Source organism: Anguilla anguilla, chromosome 6 (genome assembly GCF_013347855.1).
Source record: "Anguilla anguilla isolate fAngAng1 chromosome 6, fAngAng1.pri, whole genome shotgun sequence".
Lineage (NCBI taxonomy): Eukaryota > Metazoa > Chordata > Actinopteri > Anguilliformes > Anguillidae > Anguilla > Anguilla anguilla.
In genome coordinates this window covers 33,458,830-33,480,922 of record NC_049206.1, presented here as the reverse complement: position 1 = coordinate 33,480,922, position 22,093 = coordinate 33,458,830, and the positions used below count along the sequence as shown (strand labels likewise).

The 22,093-nt window shown below is 41.4% G+C and overlaps 1 protein-coding gene and 1 long non-coding RNA gene across 3 annotated transcripts in view; both read left to right on the top strand.

Moving 5' to 3' along the window:
• elp3 (elongator acetyltransferase complex subunit 3) overlaps positions 1-22,093 on the top strand; it is a 188,567-nt gene that overhangs the window by 154,810 nt on the left and 11,664 nt on the right. For both annotated transcript variants that reach the window (XM_035421321.1, XM_035421322.1), the window contains exons 10-11: positions 1,737-1,930; positions 17,634-17,724. In XM_035421321.1, the coding sequence (XP_035277212.1) occupies positions 1,737-1,930; positions 17,634-17,724 (285 nt within the window). The remainder of the gene's footprint in view (positions 1-1,736; positions 1,931-17,633; positions 17,725-22,093) is intronic.
• Positions 18,738-21,506, top strand: LOC118229399. Its single transcript, XR_004765662.1, has 2 exons — positions 18,738-19,299; positions 19,692-21,506. It is a non-coding gene; the product is annotated as an uncharacterized LOC118229399 (long non-coding RNA).

Sequence of the window (22,093 nt, the reverse complement as noted above, 5' to 3'; positions counted from 1 at the left end):
ATAACGTCCACCAATGGTGATTTTGTTGTACATCACAGATCAACTGATTTTGGTCGTTCAGCATTTTCAATCAAAACAACAAATATTTGGAATGCAAATGAACCTACCAGTATGAGAAAATGTATTAGTTTTAAAAGTTTTAAATCAAAATTGAAATCATGGCTGAAATCAAATCAATCATGTGAACATGAATCAACCATGGAACTGTTATGTAGTAAGTACTGCATTTCTTCCTTTTGTTTTTTATTATTTTTAATAATGGCGATATGTTTGTATATTTTTCTGTCTTTTGACATTGGAATTCTATGCACTGTTTTTTACTGTTACGTACCTAGTGACAAGAAATGAAATTTAGCTTAATAGCTAATTCTGGGACAGTCAAGTGGCTGCCCTCTATCCCTATCAAATAAATAAATAACAAAAATAAAATAAAAGACAACTGTTCACCTTTGCTAACAATGGTATGCATATTTGTATTGGGGGCTAAATAGCTGTTAGTATGAAATTGAAATTGAGTGTCTTTCAAGAGGTTTATGCCATTCTCCAATGTGGGCGTTTCACACACTGCAGTGTATGTGTTCATAAATGGCTCAGTCATATTATGTTTGATGCACTGGTTCACCATGAAGCTAGGACATTGCCAATATTTTTATGACAGTGGAATATTATTTTATTGCAATCTTATACAAACTGTATACGAAGTGGGGTATTAGTATCCCCATGGGCTATACTTGTCACGTAAATGGTAAATGGTAAATGGACTGCATTTATATAGCGCTTTTATCCAAAGCGCTTTACAATTGATGCCTCTCATTCACCAGAGCAGTTAGGGGTTAGATGTCTTGCTCAGGGACACTTCGACACGCCCAGGGTGGGGACAACCAGACAACGCCTGCCAGACAACCGCACTTACCTCCTGAGCTATGTCGGCCCATCCAGTAGGGCATGGAAAATACTCATTCAAATTTATTGTTAGCTGATATGTGCTAGATGAATGTAAAAAATTCCCTTGGAGTGATCATAATAGATTTGGAAATGTCATAGCTTCGGAGACACTAAGGGACGCAATGATACATTGCTTCCTTTTTGCTTTATAGATCTTTAGTAGCTCGACATATCACCCTCAGATTTTGGAGTTTTTAATCTAGGACCTATGTAATTTTTCCTGTTTTATACACTACATGGCCAAAAGTATGTGAACACCTGACATCCAACATCTTATTTGAAATCATGGGCATTAATATTGAGTTACCAGAGGGCTCACCAACACCACATCCTTTAGCAACTTAGTTTTCCCAGGAGGTCTCCCATCCAAGTTCTAACCAAGCCCCACACATGCTTAGCTTCAACCACTTGACAGGTGCAGTGTACATGGTGAAATGGCTGCTGATCTATAGAGCACCATAAAAATTAATCCTATATCCAATATGGCAAAACCCCACCAAGTTGATCAGTAGACAGCGAGAGGGAGGGGGGCTTCAGAGTTACAAACTGGAAAGGCTACTGCGACATGGCTCAGGAGGTAAGAGTGGTTGTCTGGTAGTCGGAGGGTTGCTGGTTTGATCCCCGCCTTGGGCGTGTCGAAGTGTCCCTGAGCACCTAACCCCTAACTGCTCTGGTGAATGAGAGGCATCAATTGTAAAGCGCTTTGGATAATAGCGCTATATAAATGCAGTCCATTTACCATTTACTATTCCTGTTTAAATGGTTGCACCCACTTGCTTTCCATTCCTAAGGAATTTTTTGAGAACACATCGTTTCGACCGGATGGGTTGAAGCTGTACCCCACTCTAGTGATCCGTGGTACGGGGCTGTACGAGCTGTGGAAGACCGGCCGCTACAAGAGCTACTCCCCCAGCACTCTGGTGGACCTGGTGGCCCGGATCCTGGCTCTGGTGCCACCATGGACTCGTGTGTACCGTGTGCAGAGGTGAGTGCCGAGAGCAGGGCTCTGACCTGGGAACTAACACCCAGGGCCCATTTGGAACAGTCTGCTTCCTTTCTCTTGCCATTTGCATGTAAGCCCAAATTTTTCTTTACAAGCATTGTGGGTTCTTCCGTCCTAAGAGAAATACCGATTTTCAGAGCCTCATGTCATGATCTCAATGTTTTTACTGGGAAGGATGAAACTCAAATCAGACATCACTAATTAACCTACATGGGTGATTCATGGCAGCCATTGTGCAGCAGAACATATGCTACAGTACATATCATACAGATTTAGGAAATTTAACTGGGGGATGATTAAGTGGAGTCTATTTGGGAATTTTTGAATATGAGACAAAACTACAAACAATAAGGTTTTATTTCAAGGTATTTAAATGCGTATTATGTTTTACCATTTTACAGAAATGGCTGTTTTGTGTCCTCCATTTTCAGCTGTGCAAAAGAAATAGATGAACTTAGAAGTACAGTTTAATTTTTGGTTGTATAGCCCTTAAATGCAATACCTGCATCAAATCTGAAACCCACTGACATCACCAATCATTTGCTGTTGTCGTAGAAAATTACTTTCCAGGTCTGCACTGCAGCCGTTCTCAGTTGTTCTTTGTTTCAGAGGGATTCTGCCTCCAGTCGTTTATTCAGTAATCAAAATACATGCTCGATTGGATTTAAGTAAGGTGATTGATTTGTATGGGGGGTAGGTAGAGCCAAAACCTTTACATGTGCATTTTACAATGCTACTGCTTTTGCTACTTGCATTGTGCGCCGCTATCGGCTTTGCTACCTATGCAGCCACTTGCATTGTGCAAAGCAATTGGTTTTGCAATCTGTGTTGTGCAATGCAATTGGTTTTATGACCTGCTGAGCTACTTGCCAGACCATCTGCAATGCGATTGGCTTTGCTACTTACTCACCTACTTACATGGTGCAATGCAGTTAGTTTTTCTGACATGCTGAGCTACTTGCTGAGCTTGCTGCAACTTAGCAAATTACATTACATGACATTACATTACAGGCATATCCAGAGCAACGTACAAGTGCATCAGTTCAAAGTACAGAGGTGCAGAAAAACACACTAGAGTGAAGTAAAGATCGTAGTGCCAGAAGTGACCACATAGATCAGGACTCCAACCCTGTAGGGTAACCTGTTCAGCAAATAAACAAAACAATCCTGCCAAGTACAAAACTAGCACTGAAATCACATTTGCCTAATCAGAATCAAACAAAACAATCCTGCCAAATACAAAACTAACGAGATCGCATTAGCCTAACTAGGTACATTGAGGTAGAGTAGAGCTAAACTAGAGGCTAGGGAGGGGTGGGGAGAGGTGCATCCTGAAGTGATGAGTCTTTAGTCTGCGCTTGAAGGTTGTCAGATTCTCTGCTGTTCTGACTGCCACGGGAAGGTCATTCCACCAGCGAGGGGCCAGGACAGACTGCAGACGCGAACGGGAAGTACAGACACGAAGAGGGGGAGGTGCCAAGCGTCCAGAGGTGGCAGAGCGGAGAGGTCTGGCTGGTGTGTAGGGTCTGATGATCCTCTGGATGTATCCTGGTGCTGACCCCTTAGCTGCCTGGTATGCAAGCACCAAAGTCTTAAATTTGATGCGAGCCATAACAGGCAGCCAGTGGAGGTCAGTGAGCAGGGGGGTGACATGGGAATGTTGAATGTTGTCTGGGGAGGTTGTAGACCAGACAAACTGCAGAATTCTGGATGAGCTGCAGGGGTCTGATAGCGGATGCTGGCAGACCAGCCAGCAGCTAGTTGCAGTAGTCCAGGTGGGACAGGACCATTGCTTGAACCAGGAGTTGGGTTGCGTAGGTGGTGAGGAAGGGACGGATTCTCCGGATGTTGTACAGGAAAAACCTGCACGTTCGACTCACCACCGCGATGTTCAGGGAGAGGGACAGTGTGTTGTCCATCACCACTCCGGTTTTTGGCAGTGGGTGATTATGACACCACGGTGTCCCCTAGGGAAATAGAAAAGGAAAGGAGGTTAGAGGATGGAGCAGGAATGAAGATCATCTCTGTCTTACCTGGGTTCAGCTTAAGATAGTGGTTATCCATCCAGCTCTGGATGTCCCTCAGGCAAGCAGAGATGCGAGCAGAGACCTGTGTCCCCCTGGGGGGGAAGGAGAGAAAGAGTTGGGTGTCATCAGCATAACAGTGATAAGACAAACCATGGGCAGAGATTACAGGCACATTACAAGAGATCTGGTGTACAGGGAGAACATGAGGGGACCAAGGACTGAGCCCTGGGGAACTCCTGTGGCAAGGGGGCAAGGTGCCGATACTGCACCGGCCCAGGCGACTTGGAAGGAGCGACCGAAGAGGTAGGACTCGATCCAGTCTAGTGCTGTGCCACAGATCCCCATAGCTGCCAGGGAGGACAGGAGGATGGAGTGGTCGACTGTGTCGAAGGCAGCAGAAAGGTCTAGGAGGATCAGCGAATGTCTTAGTGAATTACATAGTGACTTGTTTTGCTAATGGTTCTGCTATTCCCTTAGCTACTTGCTTGTCTACTAGCATGGCGGTTGGTTTGGCTACTCGCATAGCTACATGCCTGGCTGTCTGTTCTGGCCCCACGATGGTGGAATGACCTTCCCGTGGAGGTCAGAACAGCTGAGACCCTGACCACCTTCAAGTGACAACTGAAGACTCACCTCTTCAGGCTGCACCTCTCCCCATCCCTCCCTACCTCCCTGCAATCTCTAAATTGACTGTAAGCTTAGGGTTGTAACTAGGAAGCTGTTTCTTAGTTGACTTAGTTAATGCACTCGTGTCTTAACTACTGCTTGTATTTTTTGCATAGACTGCGTTGTTGCTGTTCTTGTTTGTGTTAGTGTTAATCAGATTAACCTACAGTGTCCAAGTTAAACTATGCGGTTGTTCCCTGCATTTGGAATGGTACTTCTCTTTAGGGTTTTCGACACACTTGTTCCTCGTTATGGTTACACTTTGTTGTACGTTGCTCTGGATAAGAGCGTCTGCCAAATGCCTGTAATGTAATGTATTTGTTTGGCTACTCGCTTAGGTACATGCTTGGCTATTTGTTTAGCTACTCACTAGGGTTGGGTCGGTTTCCGGTTTTGGCGGTCCAGTCCGGTGTACGAGCTTAAACCGGTTTGATTTTATGCGAACCGGCATTTTCATCATGAGACGTTCTGGCAAATTAAAAAGTAGCCTACATCATAAAGGAGACAGAGAGAGAATTTCTGTCATGTCCCATAGCCCTGAAACGAAGTGTGAAGATTTGGCTATGTGAGACTAGTCCCATAGCAACGTCAGAATTGGAGAAGGTAGCGGTGGCGAAACTTATTATGTTCGAATCAGAGCACAGAGAAATATGTGGCATGACAGTTAAACTGTATCACCAAATAATGTGGAGTAAAACTGGACGGGTCCTAAGAGTTTCTGGTTGGTGTTTGTGTTTATTTCAGTTGCTAGCAAAACTAGCCTGTTACCTAACGTTAACTGTACGTTAGTATAATCTAGGTTAGTATAAATTATGGTAACAAGGACGCTCTCAACTGCATTTTGGAACAGTGTTGAAAAAATATATTTTTAAAAAAAGACATTACGTGTGAACACGGCCTAACTTTGTTTAGCTACCAAGCCACGTTAGTAGTACTAACTTCAGTTCAGTCGAGGTATCTTTATGTAACGTCAACTAACTAGCTTCACTGGCTAACGTAACTTAATTCAGTACATGAATATCTAGGCCTGGGCGATAAAACGATAGCGATATGTACCGCAATAGACACTTCATCAATAGCAATAAGAAAATTGTTTGATAGTTTCACTTAAATGCATTAAATGCAAACCACCAGGAAAGCACATAACAAATACGCAAAGTTCGTTTGCATGAACTAACCCCAAGCGTGTTCCCTCCCTGGCTCATGAACAGCCTGTCATGTCCCTTGATAATGGAGCGTGCCTGGAGTGACATGCAAACAGCCTGTCATTTAACAGGTGTATGTTCAGCTACACCATGAACATGTGACACAACAACAGAAACACCGTTGAGTGAGAAATTGAGTGCAGACGGTGAGGGAATTGTTGATAAAAAGGACAGGTCAGCTCGCCAGTATGGCAGTTTTTTTTGTTTGTTTTTTTGAGTCTGAGCGATATAGAGTCATATTTTAATTAATTAAAGTTTGACAAGGCAGGGTACAGCAGCATAAAAACACTGTTTTTTAATCCTGACATGCGTAAAACATAACAGCGATCAACGTCATAAGCATATCATAACACCGTTGTGTGTAAACTGTGCAGGAAAACTGTCCCGACCAAGAGCGGGAATACAACAAACTGATTTTATCACTTTAGCCGCTTCCACCCTTTGGAGTACGCTGTCATAAAATTTTTCCCGACCGTGAAAACTGCCTGACTTGTTTACATTTTGAACAGATGTGGCTAGTGGGTAAATCTGTCGCTGTTTCCATCGCACAAGCAATATCGGAAGCGCTATCCTAAAATTTCTTCTTACCGTGAAGAGTGCCTGACCCGCAACCGTAGAAATGTTTTTCTACACGGCGGCACAATTATATATAAAGCCCGACCGATGCCAGATTTTTGGGTCCGATGCCAATCCCGATTTTGGAGAGTCCTAGCCCACCGATTACCGATGTTTTGACCGATATTTTGTCAAAAAGTGCAACATTTTCAAATCAATTTTATTAAAATTTCTATATTTAAGAAAATTTTACTTATAAGCAAACAAATAAAAATAAAAATAAACACACAAAGAACTTTTTAGATAAAAAAATGTAAAAGATGATATTAAATTAAATTAAATATATATATTAACACCATCTTTAAGTGTGTGAAATCAAAATAACTCCACACCTTGCTTTTACTCCTTTCTTTTCCAGCCATCTATAAAAATTTATTTGAAAAAATCAGTTTTCCAGTTTCAAACATGTATTTTTATGAATATTATTATTGTTGTTAAATTAATAATAAATTAATTATATTTTCTTATTTTATTCCTACTACATGATCTCAAAGAGTAAGACTTTATCTAGCGAGCTTCCCTGTCCATAAGAATTCGGTGGTGAAAATAACTACAATGCGCTCTGACGCGTGACTAGATGACACACTCCCTCGCAATAACGCATTAGCTATTGACACCGCCTCATTATTTCTTATTATATATTCTCAGTAAGTTAAATGAATTATATTTTCTTATTTTATTTCTACTACATGATCTCAAAGAGTAAGACATTATCTAGCGGAGCTAATGAGTGAATCAAGTGTGACGTTAGATGAAATTAAATTGACTGGATGAAATACGTGAAAAAAACTACAATGCGCTTTCGTGCAGGTTACCCGCGTTAACTGTTGGTTGATTCACTTCTCCAACAGCAATCCTTCTCTCATGTTATCACGACAAAGCTAGATAACATGGCTTAAATAGATCCAAGTTAGAAGTGTTTTATCAGCGTTTTTACTGTCTGGTTAGCTTGCTACGATGACGCGTGACTAGATGACACACTCGCTTGCAATAACGCGTTGGCTATCGACATAGCATCATATAGTAGCTAATATCATCTCAGATAAAAAAACAAATGTGTGATGCATTCAATCACCATTTTATTTTGGCTGGTTATTTATTTGAGAATACAGCGATGTCCTCTGGAAATGTAGATCCTACGCTGCTTATGTGCTCACTGCCAGCTAGCTTGCTAAAGTGAACCAAATATGTTAGCTAGCTCGCTTGCTTGATAATGAGGATTGATAAACACAGTGGTCATATAAACGCATTTAATTAAAAACTTTCACTAAATATACATACTTTTATTGTGGCAATCGAATCTGTGCAGACAAGTCTTGCAGTGGAGAATACTGGATGAGTTACGAGTGACAAAACGTCTTATTACAGAAGTAGCGCGTCAGCTGCTGCAGTTCACACTTGTATTAGAGCTCCCTCTACTGGATAATTCTGGTAAATAGCAATTACAACGTTCGAACAGACAAGTAAAGATAATGTTTTTTTTTTTTTGTTTATTATACTTCCTTAAAAATCGGGACACATCGGCTGCATAACTGCCGATCCCGATGTCGTCAAAAAAGTCAAATAATGGCCGATATATCGGCCAAACCGATATATCGGTCTTATCGGCCAAACCGATATATCGGTCGGGCTCTAATTATATCGAGAAATAGCATCTTTGGGGGAAAACGCTATATTCTGTTTTATTCATTAACACTAAAATTAAAATTATTACCTGTGTGCCTTGATAAATGAAGTGGTGAAATTCAAAGTAAGGTGGTTAAATTCAACCTTCTGTCTCCTGGTCTTTATTAAAAATAGGTCATTAAAAATTATCAATAATTATCGATATCGACTGAAATGAAACATTTTATCGTGATAAATTTTTCAGCTAAATCGCCCAGCCCTATGAATATCTATGTAAGTTAGCTAGGTTAGCAATTTCTTAAGTTGTAAAATAGGCTACATTAGTTATATCTTCTCTCTATCTGCTGTTGCTATTGTTAACATCCACAAGAATTACTCCCTAACAAAAAAATTTATACTTCCTTTATTCCCTTATCGATGGCTTGCAACTTACTTATCCGAGTCGATGGTTGTAACTACCATCCCGAGTTGACGGTACAGAGAAATATCCAATCAGCTGTTTGATCAACTTGGCAATGAGCATCTGTCACACACCAATCACACAAACGTTTGTCCGAACACTGATTGTTGATTGGCAGGTCATTCCTGTTGCCAGCTTACCTTTCCATTGAGATCAAGCCAGCTCTCCGTTTTTTTTTTTTTTTTGTCAGCGCATAGAACTCTCACCGTTGTTTTTACATTCATTCTGATATGTCGGCTAAATGCCTTTTTACGTTCATTTGGCTTAAGGCACTCGCTTAAGCCTTTCTATGGTAGGAAAACCATGGCTTCTGATTGGCCAATTTCCATAATTAGGAGTTAATTGGCATCTGTGGCTGTATTTAAGGGCCTACCTTTAGAGCCACTGCCTTTTGCCCTTGATACCATGGGAAAATCCAAACAACTCAGCCAAGACCTTGTGACCTCCACAAGTCCAGTTCCTCCTTAGGAGCAATTTCCAAACAACGGAAGGTACCACGAGCATCTGTACAAACAATTGTATGCAAATATAAAAATCTTGGGACCACACAGACACTGCATCGTTCAGGAAGGAGGCACAAATTAAATCCCAGGGCTGAACAAACTGGTCTGAAAGGTTCAACTGAACCCCAAGACAACAACAAAGGAACTGGTGAAGGAGGTGGATACCAAATCATCAGCATCAGATACCAAAGTATCTACATCCACCATTAAGAGAATCCTACATCGTCATGGCCTGCAAGGTTGTCGTGCAAGGACGAAGCCCCTACTCCAAGACCGGCATAAAAAAGCCAGAATGAAGTTTGCAGGTATTCACCAAGAAGAAGACAGCCTTTTGGAGCAGTGTTCTCTGGTCAGAGGAAACAAAAATTGAATTGTCTGACCATAAGGATCAGCGCTATGTATGGAGGATAAAGAGTGAGGCTTTTAATCCGAAGAACACCATCTCAACTGTGTAGCATGGGGGACTTGTGCGCTGCAGAAAATAGATGGCATCATGAGGAAGGAGGATTATCTAGTAATACTGAAGCAACACCTCAAGACATCAGCTAGAAAGTGAAAACTTGGTCTCAACTGGGTTTTCCAGCAGGACAGTGATCCTAAGCATACCTCCAAAGTTGTAACAGAGTGGCTTAAAGACAACAAAGTGAAAGTGTTGGAGGGGCCATCACAAAGCCCTGACTTGAATCCCATTGAACATTTGTGGTTTGAACTGAAAAAGCGTGTCCCAGCAAGGAGGCCCACAATCCTGACTGAGTTACACCAGTTCTGTCAGGAGGAATGGGCAAAATTCCGGCGAAATATTGTGAGAAGCTTGTGGAAGGCTACCCCAAGCATTTGATTCAAGTTAAGCAATTAATAGGCAATGCCACCAAATACTAACGAAGTGTATGTAAACTTTTGACCCACTGAAAATCTGATATAGTACATAAAAGCTGAATTAAATCTGTCTCTTAGCTATTATTTTGAAATGACCTCTCACGGAAATAAAGTAGATACCCTAATTGACTTAACACAGGAAATGTATGGTAACATGAAATGTGTGGAGTTGTGAAAAATTGAGTTTGAATGTCTTTAGCCTGGGTGTATGTAAAATTTTGGCCTCAACTGTATAGCACCTCATATAGCCAAATAGCGTCATATTCTTGCCATGGGTCACTGCCAAGCCCCTGTGTTTGCCTGAAAGCTTTCTGGATTCTTGGTATCATAGTTTGAGCCCAATAGATAGACTGGTAGCTTCATCAGCAGAAGGTGTCAGCAAAGTGTATGTATAGGTGGCTGTATATCGGTTTCGTGTTCTTGCTAACACCCTCTTTAGTTTTAGTTTTCATGTTCTCTGGATTCCGACAGGTCCTATATTAACCTCATCGTTGTCTGGCCATGTAATCAAACATCAGGTAAATGTGCTTTGATATTGAGAAACACCATCAAACGGCTGGATGCAAACTATGCATGGGTAATTAAGGCATGCTTTTACTTACGCTGTCTTGATAATGTAGTAGTCACCGAGTAGTAGTTTTGGTCGGTAATAAAACGTTTCCTAAATTGGGATGGCAGGTATGCCATCCCGCCAAGTTACGCCTTGGCGGGGGCATGCCCCATACCTATACAGCACCGAGAGTTTGGCACTTTTCAGGGTTCCCCACAGAAATAACCACAACAGCCACAGACACTCAGCCCTTAAAAACATTAAATGACCCCATTTCAACAGACAGATTTCATAAACAACTTCACATGTCCACACAATAAAGCCCCAAACTAAGGGGATTTTGCGTTTTCTCCTTCTTCTTCTCTTTCTCCTTCTTCTTCTTCTCATTCTTCTTCTCATTCTTATTTTTCCTGCCGCCTATCCCACTAATAACATGTCTCCCCATTTGACATTTTACTGACACCCACCAAATCTTCACCTACACGACCCAATGAAAAACTCGCATACACACGCAAAATACCCATACCTTTTTACTCTGAAACATTTTCTGTACAAACAGCTAGTCCACCTGTGGCCTAGTGGGTAAGGTTACAGTCTTGGGAACACAGGGTCCGAGGTTCAAGCCCAGCTAGGAACGTGTTTCTTTAACCTGCTTTTACCCTCACTAATAATTGTCTACTACTTCTCAATTATTGCTTTTGCACCATATCTACCCGCTGTTCACCGAACGTATACACTGAATTATGACGTACCGTCTGCACGTTCAGTTATTAACCGGCTACAATATTGCAAAGCCATATGGATTCAAAGGGAGCTCTTCTGTGCTTACTGGCCTGTGCTCTTTAAAACCACGGACAGGTTTGCTAATGACATTTCACGCATTGCATAGCTATGTCATGGTGCTGCACTAACAAAGTCACAGACTGGTAAACCTCCGGTTGAAGGATTGAATCCCGCCTCGTCCTCAGGCAGATAATTTCCTCTTTTACACTAACGTTCTCTTACGCTTATATTTGCTTTACACTAACGTTCTCTTACGCTTATATTTGCTTTACACTAACGTTCTCTTACGCTTATATTTGCTTTACCAAAACTCTCTCATGGCCACCCATATGCATTTCATGACGGCAAATGTATTCCTTTTATTAAAAAGTTACACCAGTTCACAGCTGCGCCATTTCTACTAACTACATTTCTTCACTTGGCTACTGTACAAAACTTTCTTATCAGCAAACGCCACGTTTCTACATTCATGTTACCTCGCCCTGTTCTCTATCTAGCCACATACAAACAATTACTACGTATGTACGTTCTGCAACTCCCCATTAAAACATTACATTTTAAAAACATGATTCACTCATAATTATAACTACTAGTACTGAACATGAAAAAACACAGCAGTGCAATAGATTTCACGTTACTTAACCCTCCACTATAACAGCTGGCGGTTTACGGCGACTGTTATATATACCGTTCGATAAGGAATATAAGCTCGCTCATGGTCACTCCATTTACTTCGCACTATACTCCGTGATCATGTCAACCTTCACCTACATGCCCATTCTGCTAAAAACATTGTTTCAACTACGCAATTTCATAATTTCATCCTAATTTCTCTCACACTGTTGTTATTTTCTCATATGCAAAGCCTGCTGGGACATATGCGTCTGCTCCTATTCTCCACTATCATGTTTTCCGGTTCTAGTTTAGCAAAACAGCGAAGAGGATTCCTACCTGCAGATAAGCCTATCAAAATGCCTTACAAACCTTACGAACACTAAAAGTGCATCTCCACGAAATAACAGACAATGGAGCAGGACAGAAGGCTACACAAGTTGCGACCTAGGGAGTTATAATTCTACAGGCTTGCTGATTCTTTTGTCAGTCAAGGCTCGTTGGATGGACGTCAAATCCGTGAGTACATACACTGGCCATATTTCATATGCGTTTCATATGCGTTCTTTCGTTTTACACTTACACGCCACCGCACCCTTTGTCACAGCCACTGTTTTACATATATAGCAAACCGAAACTGTTAAACAGTACACGCTCATCAGACTACAAATTCACACAAGGATAGCCATAATCCACAACCGTTTCTTACAGGGTCACTTCGCATTTCTCACTCTCATAATAAAACGCTTTGCAAAAATAAATGATATCTCATAAAAAACACGTTTTCAACGTACAAAAATGCCAAGTTACTCAAAAGTATTGATATCAAAATGATGCCAAGTTACGGTACTACAAACAATATAGGCTATCTTGCCTCACCGAAATGACATAAGATGTATTTCAAAGCAATGCTACCCAATATTTCCTCAATTCTTTCAAGTCACTTGGCCCTGTGTGTATAAGCATGCACTACATGGACAGGCCAAACATATGTGTGGATGGCTCTCTCACAGTCAAGATTGATTGAATAGGCGTGTATATGTACAATTTGTATTGGTATGTATGTATTTCGCTGCCCAGTCTTTCTGTTGCGTGAATGATAGTATGTTTCTTGGTATAAGTGTGTGTTCGTAAATGTGAATGTAACATGCAGCGAGGGAAATGTCCCCATGGGGATAAAGTTCTCTATGTATGCATGTACAATATTTATTTTACATGCAGTATTTATTGTACGTAGCAAATATACAATAACTTGCACATGTACTCAAATTCAGTTCAGAAGCAAGTACAAACATGTTTTCTGGAGAAATATGCTTCCTGTAGTTACTCAGCAGCAGTTTTGTCCATTAATGTCAATGTGTTCCATGAGGCAATTCGAAATATTTGACTCTTTCATCTGACACAAAGTTTGCATGATATTGTTAAATGGTAAGGTTACAAAACACAGGGCCAAGTGACTTGAAAGAATTGAGGAAATATTGGGTAGCATTGCTTTGAAATACATCTTATGTCATTTCGGTGAGACAAGATAGCCTATATTGTTTGTAGTACTGTAACTTGGCGTCATTTTGATATCAATACTTTTGAGTAACTTGGCATTTTTGTACGTTGAAAACGTGTTTTTTATGAGATAAACCATACATTGCCAAGAGATGTGAGATGGGGGGCGCTGCTCTGTTGGCAGAGTGTAGTGTGTTTTTGTTTGATTGTTTTGTTTGACTAAGTTCGACTAAGTGTTATGGACCCAAACAAGGAAGGTATAAACACAGCAACAACAATGGAGCAGGAGGCTTAAAGGAGTAACATGGTGGTTGAACGTGACTCTTCCCAGTTGTCTTTAGGCAACAACAAAACAAATGTGCATAATTTTTTTATTATTCAGTTATTTCAATGTACTTTAAAACGTATTTTTCTAAGCCTAAATTTCCCACTATAAAAGTTCACCCGAACCGTCTGGGCGTGGTAATGAGAACTGTCAGTTAGCTATGATCGACAGACCGTGCCCCGTTACCATAGCTACCCCCATGATAAGCGCTCTTTTTGGGAGACTTTTCACAAGCTAGCTAGCTTAGTAGTATGTCAAGTATCGATAGATAGCTCAGATAAGGACGTTGACTTATATCCAATTATTATTTTTGCTATCTAGCTAGCCAAGTTAAGATAAAAGCACAACTATAACGTCCTCATAAAAGCAAACTAGCTAGCTAACGTTATCGATAACATTGCCTTATGAAAGCAAACTACCTAGTTAGCTAACGTTAGCTAGCTAGCTAGCTAAATGAATATAACCAGAAATAATCTAATAGTCCTTAAAAGGCACTCTAATTTAAGTGAACCTAACGTTAGTCAAATATTTGCATTGTCTTTCCCATAAGCCAGCGGCGCAAACTATGGGTCTAGAGTTATCCATGGGTTTACGGGGCGTGGAAAGGGGAGTGGTTACTGTGTTCGTGACGCACCAAGTTGACAACTTTCTCAACCGGTTGAAAATAGGACGATAAATTTAAAATGCATATTTGTCCAAAAATACAGAGCGGACGTATTTAATACTTTACTCATTGTGTTTCTTCAATGCCTCTTGTGCAAATAGCACATAAAACCGAGAAAGTGTGAAAATCACCATGGTACTCCTTTAAATGGACTGCAAAATGAACTGCTTTTACTTTACTTTCGGGGCGATATATTTTCTCACGGGGGTTCACTGACATTTCCCACATGAGGAAACGAAGGGAATGCAAGCCATTTCCTACACCAGGGAGCAGCTCTTCAACGTCAGACAACCCGGTGAGAGAAAAATAGACCTGGATATTTTACCACCGGAAATCAGAGAGCAAAGGCGGCTCGGACACTAATTCAGCGCTCCACCTGCAGAGGAGGAAGAGAGGCAAGCGGGGGGAGTACGGAGGAAACTTCACGCAAAACAAAACTACCGCTCCCGACTATTCTCCTTGCGAATGTCAGATCATTGCAGAACAGGATCGATGAACTAAACCCCAACATCCAATTCCTGAAAGAATACAGGGTGTATCTTGTGTTTTACGGAGACCTGGCTATCTGAGGATTTACAGAACGACATTCTTCAGTTAAATGGATTTCTTGGACCAATGCGCGCGGACAGAGACTTGAACATGACAGGTAAAAAGATGGGAGGGGAAGTGTGTTTCTATATTAATGGACGCTGGTGCTCTTCTGTGCATGTTAAAGACAAAACTTGCACGGATGAGATAGAACTGCTCTCAATTTCCCTGCACCCATTTTACCTACCCAGGGAATTTGGGCAGGTGATTGTGACTTGTGATATTCCACCATCAGCTAATACAACCAAGGCTTCTCAGACAGTCTACCAATGTATTGAATAGCTAGAAACTGCCTACCCTGGCCCACCCAAGATCATCCTGGGGGATTTTAACGCCTGCAAACTGGACTCTGTGCTGCCCACACCTGAGCAGTATGTTTCATGTAACACAAGAGGGGAGAAGCAGCTGGACTTGTGTTATGGCAACATCAAAGAGGCCTACAGATCCCTACAGAAACCACCTGTAGGCACCTCAGACCATTTTGCTGTTCAGCTGCTGCCCACATACAGACAAAAGCTGAAGCAAGAGACGGTGAAACAGAGAACAGTTCAAGTGTGGTCCAGTGAGGCAACCCAGAGTCTGCACAGCTGTTTCACCTGTACAGACTGGCAGGTTTTCACCCAGGACCACTCCCTCGAACAGTCTGTCACAGCGGTGACTTCATACATCCAACATTGTAAGAGTATGCTAATATCCACAAAGACTAACTGCTACCTAAACAACAGACCATGGCTCACAGCTCACCTGAAAAGAGCAGTTCAGGCTTTGCTACTGGGCACAGGGCGGAGGGGAGAGCCGCGGAAATAGTATTAAAGAGGGAGATAGCCCAGGCCATGGGACACTACAAGAAACGGGTGGTGGCCATGTTTCAAACTGGCTATCTGAGGCAGGCCCAGCCAAGAGAACCACGGAAAGGAGGGAAGGAGCTGAGGCAGCATTTGTCACCGACCTGAACTTCTTTTATTGTCGGTTTGACACTCAGGACTTCAGTGCAACAACAGAGGGGCTGAGGAATGAACTCCAGCGTGAGATCACGGAGGGGTGGGGTCAGCCAATCGCCCTCACAGAGGAGGAGGTTAGGCAGGGCCTGCGGAGGCTCAATCCATCCAAGGCCCTGGGGCCTGATCTCATTAAAGGGAGGGTGGCAAAGGAATGTCAGACAAGCTAGCCAGCGTTCTCTGTCATCTCTTCAACTGCTCTCTCCGGGAGAACACCATCCTTACACTGTGGAAGCGTTCCAAGATAAGGCCTATCCCCAAGACCAACCATCCTGTAGAGCTGAATGACTACCGACCTGTGGCCCTGACATCGGTCTTGGTAAAGTGCCTGGAGAGATTAGTTCTACTACGTCTCCTCTCACAAGTAAGCCCCACCCTTGATCCGCTGCAGTGTGCTTACAGGCAAAACCGCTCAGTGGAGGACGCAGTGATGACTGTATTACATACCACCTACAGTCACTTAGAAAGGCCGCGAACATATGCCAGGATTCTGTGGATTTCTGCTTGGACAGCAGTTTGCAATGTCCCGCTGGAATTTAATCCGTGCGTGTAGTTCGTCCATTTTGTTATCTAGGGATTGAACATTTGCCAGTAAAATGCTCGGTAACAGTGGATTGCAGTGTCTCGTCCGAGATCTGCATAGGATACCGGCACGTTTGCCTCTTTTCTTTCTCCTTCGTCGGCGTATTGGTAAACACAGCGGCGGTAGGGGTCGCAGCACGTACTCCGGTAAGTTGAAAAAAAGTTAGTGTCCAGTGCCGAACGAACTCCCAAAAGTGCTTGTCGATCATACTGTATGAGCGACAGTGCAGTATGTGCAAAGATAAAAACAATAAAAATAATAATAAACAAGATAATAAACAAAGAGCTACTTTCCATGGCGCACCGGAACCGGAACCGATTGTTTACTCCCTCTCTTGGCAGCCAGGGCAAGAAAATATATTCCTACATTAATTTACATCTAATGCAACACAGGGATGGTCCGGATTGATTTGCAGTTCGGTCCGGAACCGGACCTTGGTCCAGAGTTTGAGAAGCCCTGGTTTACAATAATGGCCTTTTTAATTAAAATAATATTATATGGCAAGCAGCCATACCACCCTGCTCCTGCTGAATGGCTGGAGCTAAGCGGCGTGGGCTTGGTTAGTACTTGGATGGTAGACCTCCTTGGAAAAAAGAAACAAGGTGCTGCTGGTGGTGTTGGTGGGCCAGTAGGGGTGCAATCTTCTCTCTGGTAAAATAAGCTCCAGTGCCTCAGTGCAGTGATGGGGACACTGTACTGAAGGAGATACTAAGTGAGATGTTAAACTGAGGTCCTGACTCACTGTGGTCATTAAGGGTTATCGCAAAGAGTAGGGGGTTCCCCAGTGTCCTGGCTAAGTTCCTCAACCTGCATCCCAATAATCCCCCTATTTAATTGGATAAAATTATTCAGTCACCTCAGCTGAGTGTTCTGGCACAAAATGGCTGTTGTGCATCACCCAAGTGGGTGGTGGTTTAGAAGTTTCTCCCTCATCACTGTAAAGCGCTTTCAGTTTGAGGAAATCTCAAAATAAGTGCAAGCCATTACTATAATTATTAATTTATGGTCTTTGGCATTGATGGAAATGCAGCTCGGACTCTGTCACAGCAAGAAGGCTAAATGGCACTCATTGAACAGCTGATGCGCTTTAACCCTTCTCCACAGGGACATCCCCATGCCATTGGTGAGCTCTGGCGTGGAGCATGGGAACCTGAGAGAGCTGGCCCTCGCACGTATGAAGGACATGGGCACAGAGGTGAAACCCTCTCTCAACTACAGTCCACTACACACAACTATAATGTAATCACTGTCAACCCCATACACTCTTTACAATATGTATAAAAGAGACTTAAAGCTGGTGTGCTGCCCTCTGAATAGTTATAGCAAGTAAGTTTCAGCCTGTCTTATGTCTTATGTTTGTCAGTGCGTGAGTTTTCTTTGGTAAATGGACTGCATTTATATACCGCTTTTATCCAAAGCACTTTACAACTGATGCCTCTTATTAACCCATTCACAAACACTCACACGCCAACGGTGAAAGGCTGCCATGCAAGGCACCAATCAGCTCGTTGGGAGCAATTAGGGGTTAGGTGTCTTGCCCAGGGACACTTCGACACGCCCAGAGCGGGGGAACCCGGCAACCCTTTGACTGCCAGACAACCTCCTGTGCTATGGGCCGCCTCCAATTGGAGCCCCACCCAAGAAGATGAAGGTTCATCAAAAGTAGCATTGCATTGGTTTATTGCCAAAGCAAGTAGCATTGCATTGGTTTATTGCCGAAGCACATCCCAATAGGTTGAGTTATGTTCTGTTACTGTCAAACTGGTAAGGCTAAATAGTAGGTTTTGATGGCCACCAAATGATAAGCTAAATTTGATGAATTGTATTTGATGTGTTGAATTTGCATATTTATTGAATGATGGAAATTATGAATAGCTGAATTTGTTGAATACCCTGAATAGTTTGAATATTTTTCTCACATTAGTGGGAATTTTTCTCAATATTTTTCACATCAAAAGGGCCATTACAATTGAATCCAAAGGTTTGCATACACCTAGGCTAAAGGCTTCAAACTTAATTCATGACTCCACACATGTCATGTTACCATACATTTCCTGTGTTAAGTCAATTTGGGTATCTACTTTATTTCTATAAAAGGTAATTTCAAAATTATAGCTAAGACACAGATTTATTTCAGCTTTTATGTACTATATCGGATTTTCAGTGGATCAAAAGTTTACATACACTTTGTTAGTATTTTGTGGGATTGCCTTTTAATTGCTTAACTTGAATCAAACGCTTGGGGTAGCCTTCCATAAGCTTCTCACAATAATTTGCCAGGATTTTTGCCCATTCCTCCTGACAGAACTGGGGTAACTCAGTCAGGTTTATGGGCATTTTTGCTCAGACAGGCCTTTTAAGTTCAGTCCACACATTTTCTGTGGGCTTCAGGTCAGTGCTTTGTGAAGGCCACTCCAATACTTTCATTTTGTTGTCTTTAAGCCATTTTTGTACACCTATGAAGGTATGCTTAGGATCATTGTCCTGCTGGAAGACCCAGTTGCTACCAAGTTGTAACCTTCTAGGTGATGTTTTGAGGTGTTGCTTCAGTATTTCTAGATAATCCTTCCTCATGATGCCATCTATTTTCTGAAGTGCACCAGTCCCTTTTCTAGCAAAACACTCCCACAACAAGATGCTGCCACCCCCATGCTTCACAGTTGGGATGGTGTTCTTCAGATTAAAAGCTTCTCCCTTTTTTCCTCCATACATAGCGCTGATCGTTTCATCTGACCAGAGAACACTCCTCTGAAAGGCAGTGGCTCTAAAGGTAGGCCCTTAAATACAGCCACGGGTGACAATTAATGAGTAATTATGACAATTGGCCAATCAGAAGCTTCTAAAATACATCAATTTATGGAATCTTCCAGACTGCTTAAAGAGACAGTCAACTTGGTGTATGTAAACTTTTGACCCACTGGAATTCTGATATATTGAATTAAAGCTGAAATAAATCTGTCTCTAATCGATTTTTTTTTAATTTACCTTGGATGTGAACAAAGTAGATGCCCTAATTGACTTGCCAAAGGAAATGTATGGTGATATGAAATATATGGAGTTGAAAAATTGAGTTTGAATGTCTTTAGCCTACGTGTATGTATAAACTTTTGGCCTCAACTGTGCATCTTCACTCATAAATGTGCTGGCAATTTTCTGTTTCAGTGTTGTGTGAATGGAGCCGGAGTCCATTTTCGATGTAAGACGTTCAGTTTCTTCAGTTTTTTGGGTCAGGACCTAGCGAGATTTACAGTATTCTTCTGCCACTATTCAAGGTTGCCAAGTTATTACGTAAGGTCTTTTGTTTCACAGTTTCTGTAATAAATACTCAATCTGGCCTCTTAACAATTCTTGCACAAATATGAGGCATTGCACGTAGAAGATATTGGAGCTGCATTGTGTGAGTTTGTGAGGGAAGTTACCACATTTATTTTAGGAGGAATAAAAAGTGTTGTTGTCCTTGTTTGGCATGGTTTTTTCTATTATAAGACCACCATTATGAAATTGCCTGGGTGTTATGCAATACTTCTCCCTGGAAAACATTTGTCTGGCTCTTCCAGTTAAACAAAGTTTTAGTTGCGTTTTTTTACCCAGTGTAGCAGTTAAATAGCACCACATATCAATGGCTGATATAACTACTTATTTAACTTGGGTAACAGAATTATTTCATTGCATTTGAAGGAAAACAACTATTCATCAAGTATTGATATTGAGATCATAACCCATACTTCAATTAGCCACGTTTACATGCAGAATATTTCATCATTCCGAATACATTAATTCCCATTGAAGATTCCAGATGAACTGCTTACATGCACGTTGATCTGATTAAGGTGTACGTTTACATGCGCAAGCATGTAATTGGAATAAAACGTTTTTGACATGCGCAAAACCCCAAACTCTAGCTAACTTGATTTGGCGTTTGATTGTGCAGTACCAATTTTTATAGATATCTCAATATATATGCATTGTATGGTGTGTACAATTTGCATTGCTAGTGTTCTTACATGGGCTATCAGGCAGTAGTGCCAACGGAATATGATTTTCCTACAGTTATTATACAGAAGGCGAGACTGTAGTTCTGTGTATTCCGCTGTCCTTAATTTTTTCACACACTTGATCGAAAAGTGTAAAATAATTTTCAAATATTGAGGCTTTCCGCGATTTTTAATTTTTTTAACGTTTCCAAGGGGAAAAGTGAGTCGCCCACAGACCATCAAAATATACAAGAACTGGAGACAGCTTACTGGTTCCATGATCTCATGAAGGACCTGATGTAATGGCCAATATATGTTTTGCATAACTCCTCATCATTTGAGGCAAATGAAAATTGTATTATATCCTGCTAAAACAGCCTCTTTGAGTCTGAGAAAAATAATCCTTTCCCATAGAGATTTTTTGTCCACTGTCAAAATAGATAGAATATTCTGCTCTCCTTACAGTTTCATTTGTAAGAGTTAGCAGGTAGAGAACAGCTTCACTGAAGTTCCAGACTCGTAAAATGAAGTTCTGGTACTTCACTGGCACAATCATTTCTTGTAAAACTGCACAGAAATAACAGTAAAAGTACAAACTTGCATTTTGTTTGTTTTTTTTCATATACCTAAGCTAACAACAGCATGTCAGAATTAGTATATTTATACTAGCATTCATAAAGACCTGCAGTGGTTTAGAGATTGTAAGAACGATTGAACTTCTAATTTCTTTACATTAACACACATTAACCCCTTAAACCCCACTTAAAATCCAAGGCTTTTTGTAAGTAAACCCCATTATCTCCAAAATTATATACAGTACAGACATGGTTCAGAGCTTGAAATAAGCATTTGTACCAAAATGACCAAATAAATCCAAAAATCGTTTTGTATTTCATTTATTCTGTAGTGATTATATGTATTTCTGATACTTGACGAAACCAAATTTTTTCCCCAGTCATAGCCCAGGATGTGTACAACACAGGAATACAAGTTTGGAGTGGATGGAACAAACCAGTAAAATTTGACATGCGTTTTCCCAAAGATGGGTCCAAATTTCCTCTCCAAATGGCACCAAACCTTTCCAAATTGGAATATTGTTTTTTCCCAGCCTTATTCCCCATGCTAATTTCATTGAGGGTGGTACCCTCTGGAGCCCCACTAAACAAATATTATTTATTTACGCATTCTTTCTTTTCGACCTGTATTTCAGTCCAATGATGTTCTTTGAATAGTTTATATGTACAAAACGTATTCATTATGGTTACTTATCAAACCAACTGAATTCACTTAGGAACAATCAACCACCTTGCTGTGTGGTCAGACCTGCAGCCATTTGTCAGGCTTGCTGTAAATCCGGCTTGTAAGTAGTGAATAGGCTGCTGTCATTTGCATATGTATCCTCTCAAGGCTAACGAAGTCAGAAAGAGACAGAAAGCTGTGACGTTAACCTCATCTTAAAAATGAAACTATTTAAAGGTCTCATCATAAAGTATCTTTTAACTTAGCAACATTTCTTTCTTAACCTTAGGCTATATACTAAAATAGGCAATTTACTAATATTAACCACAAGAGGGTGCCTGCTGCCTGTGA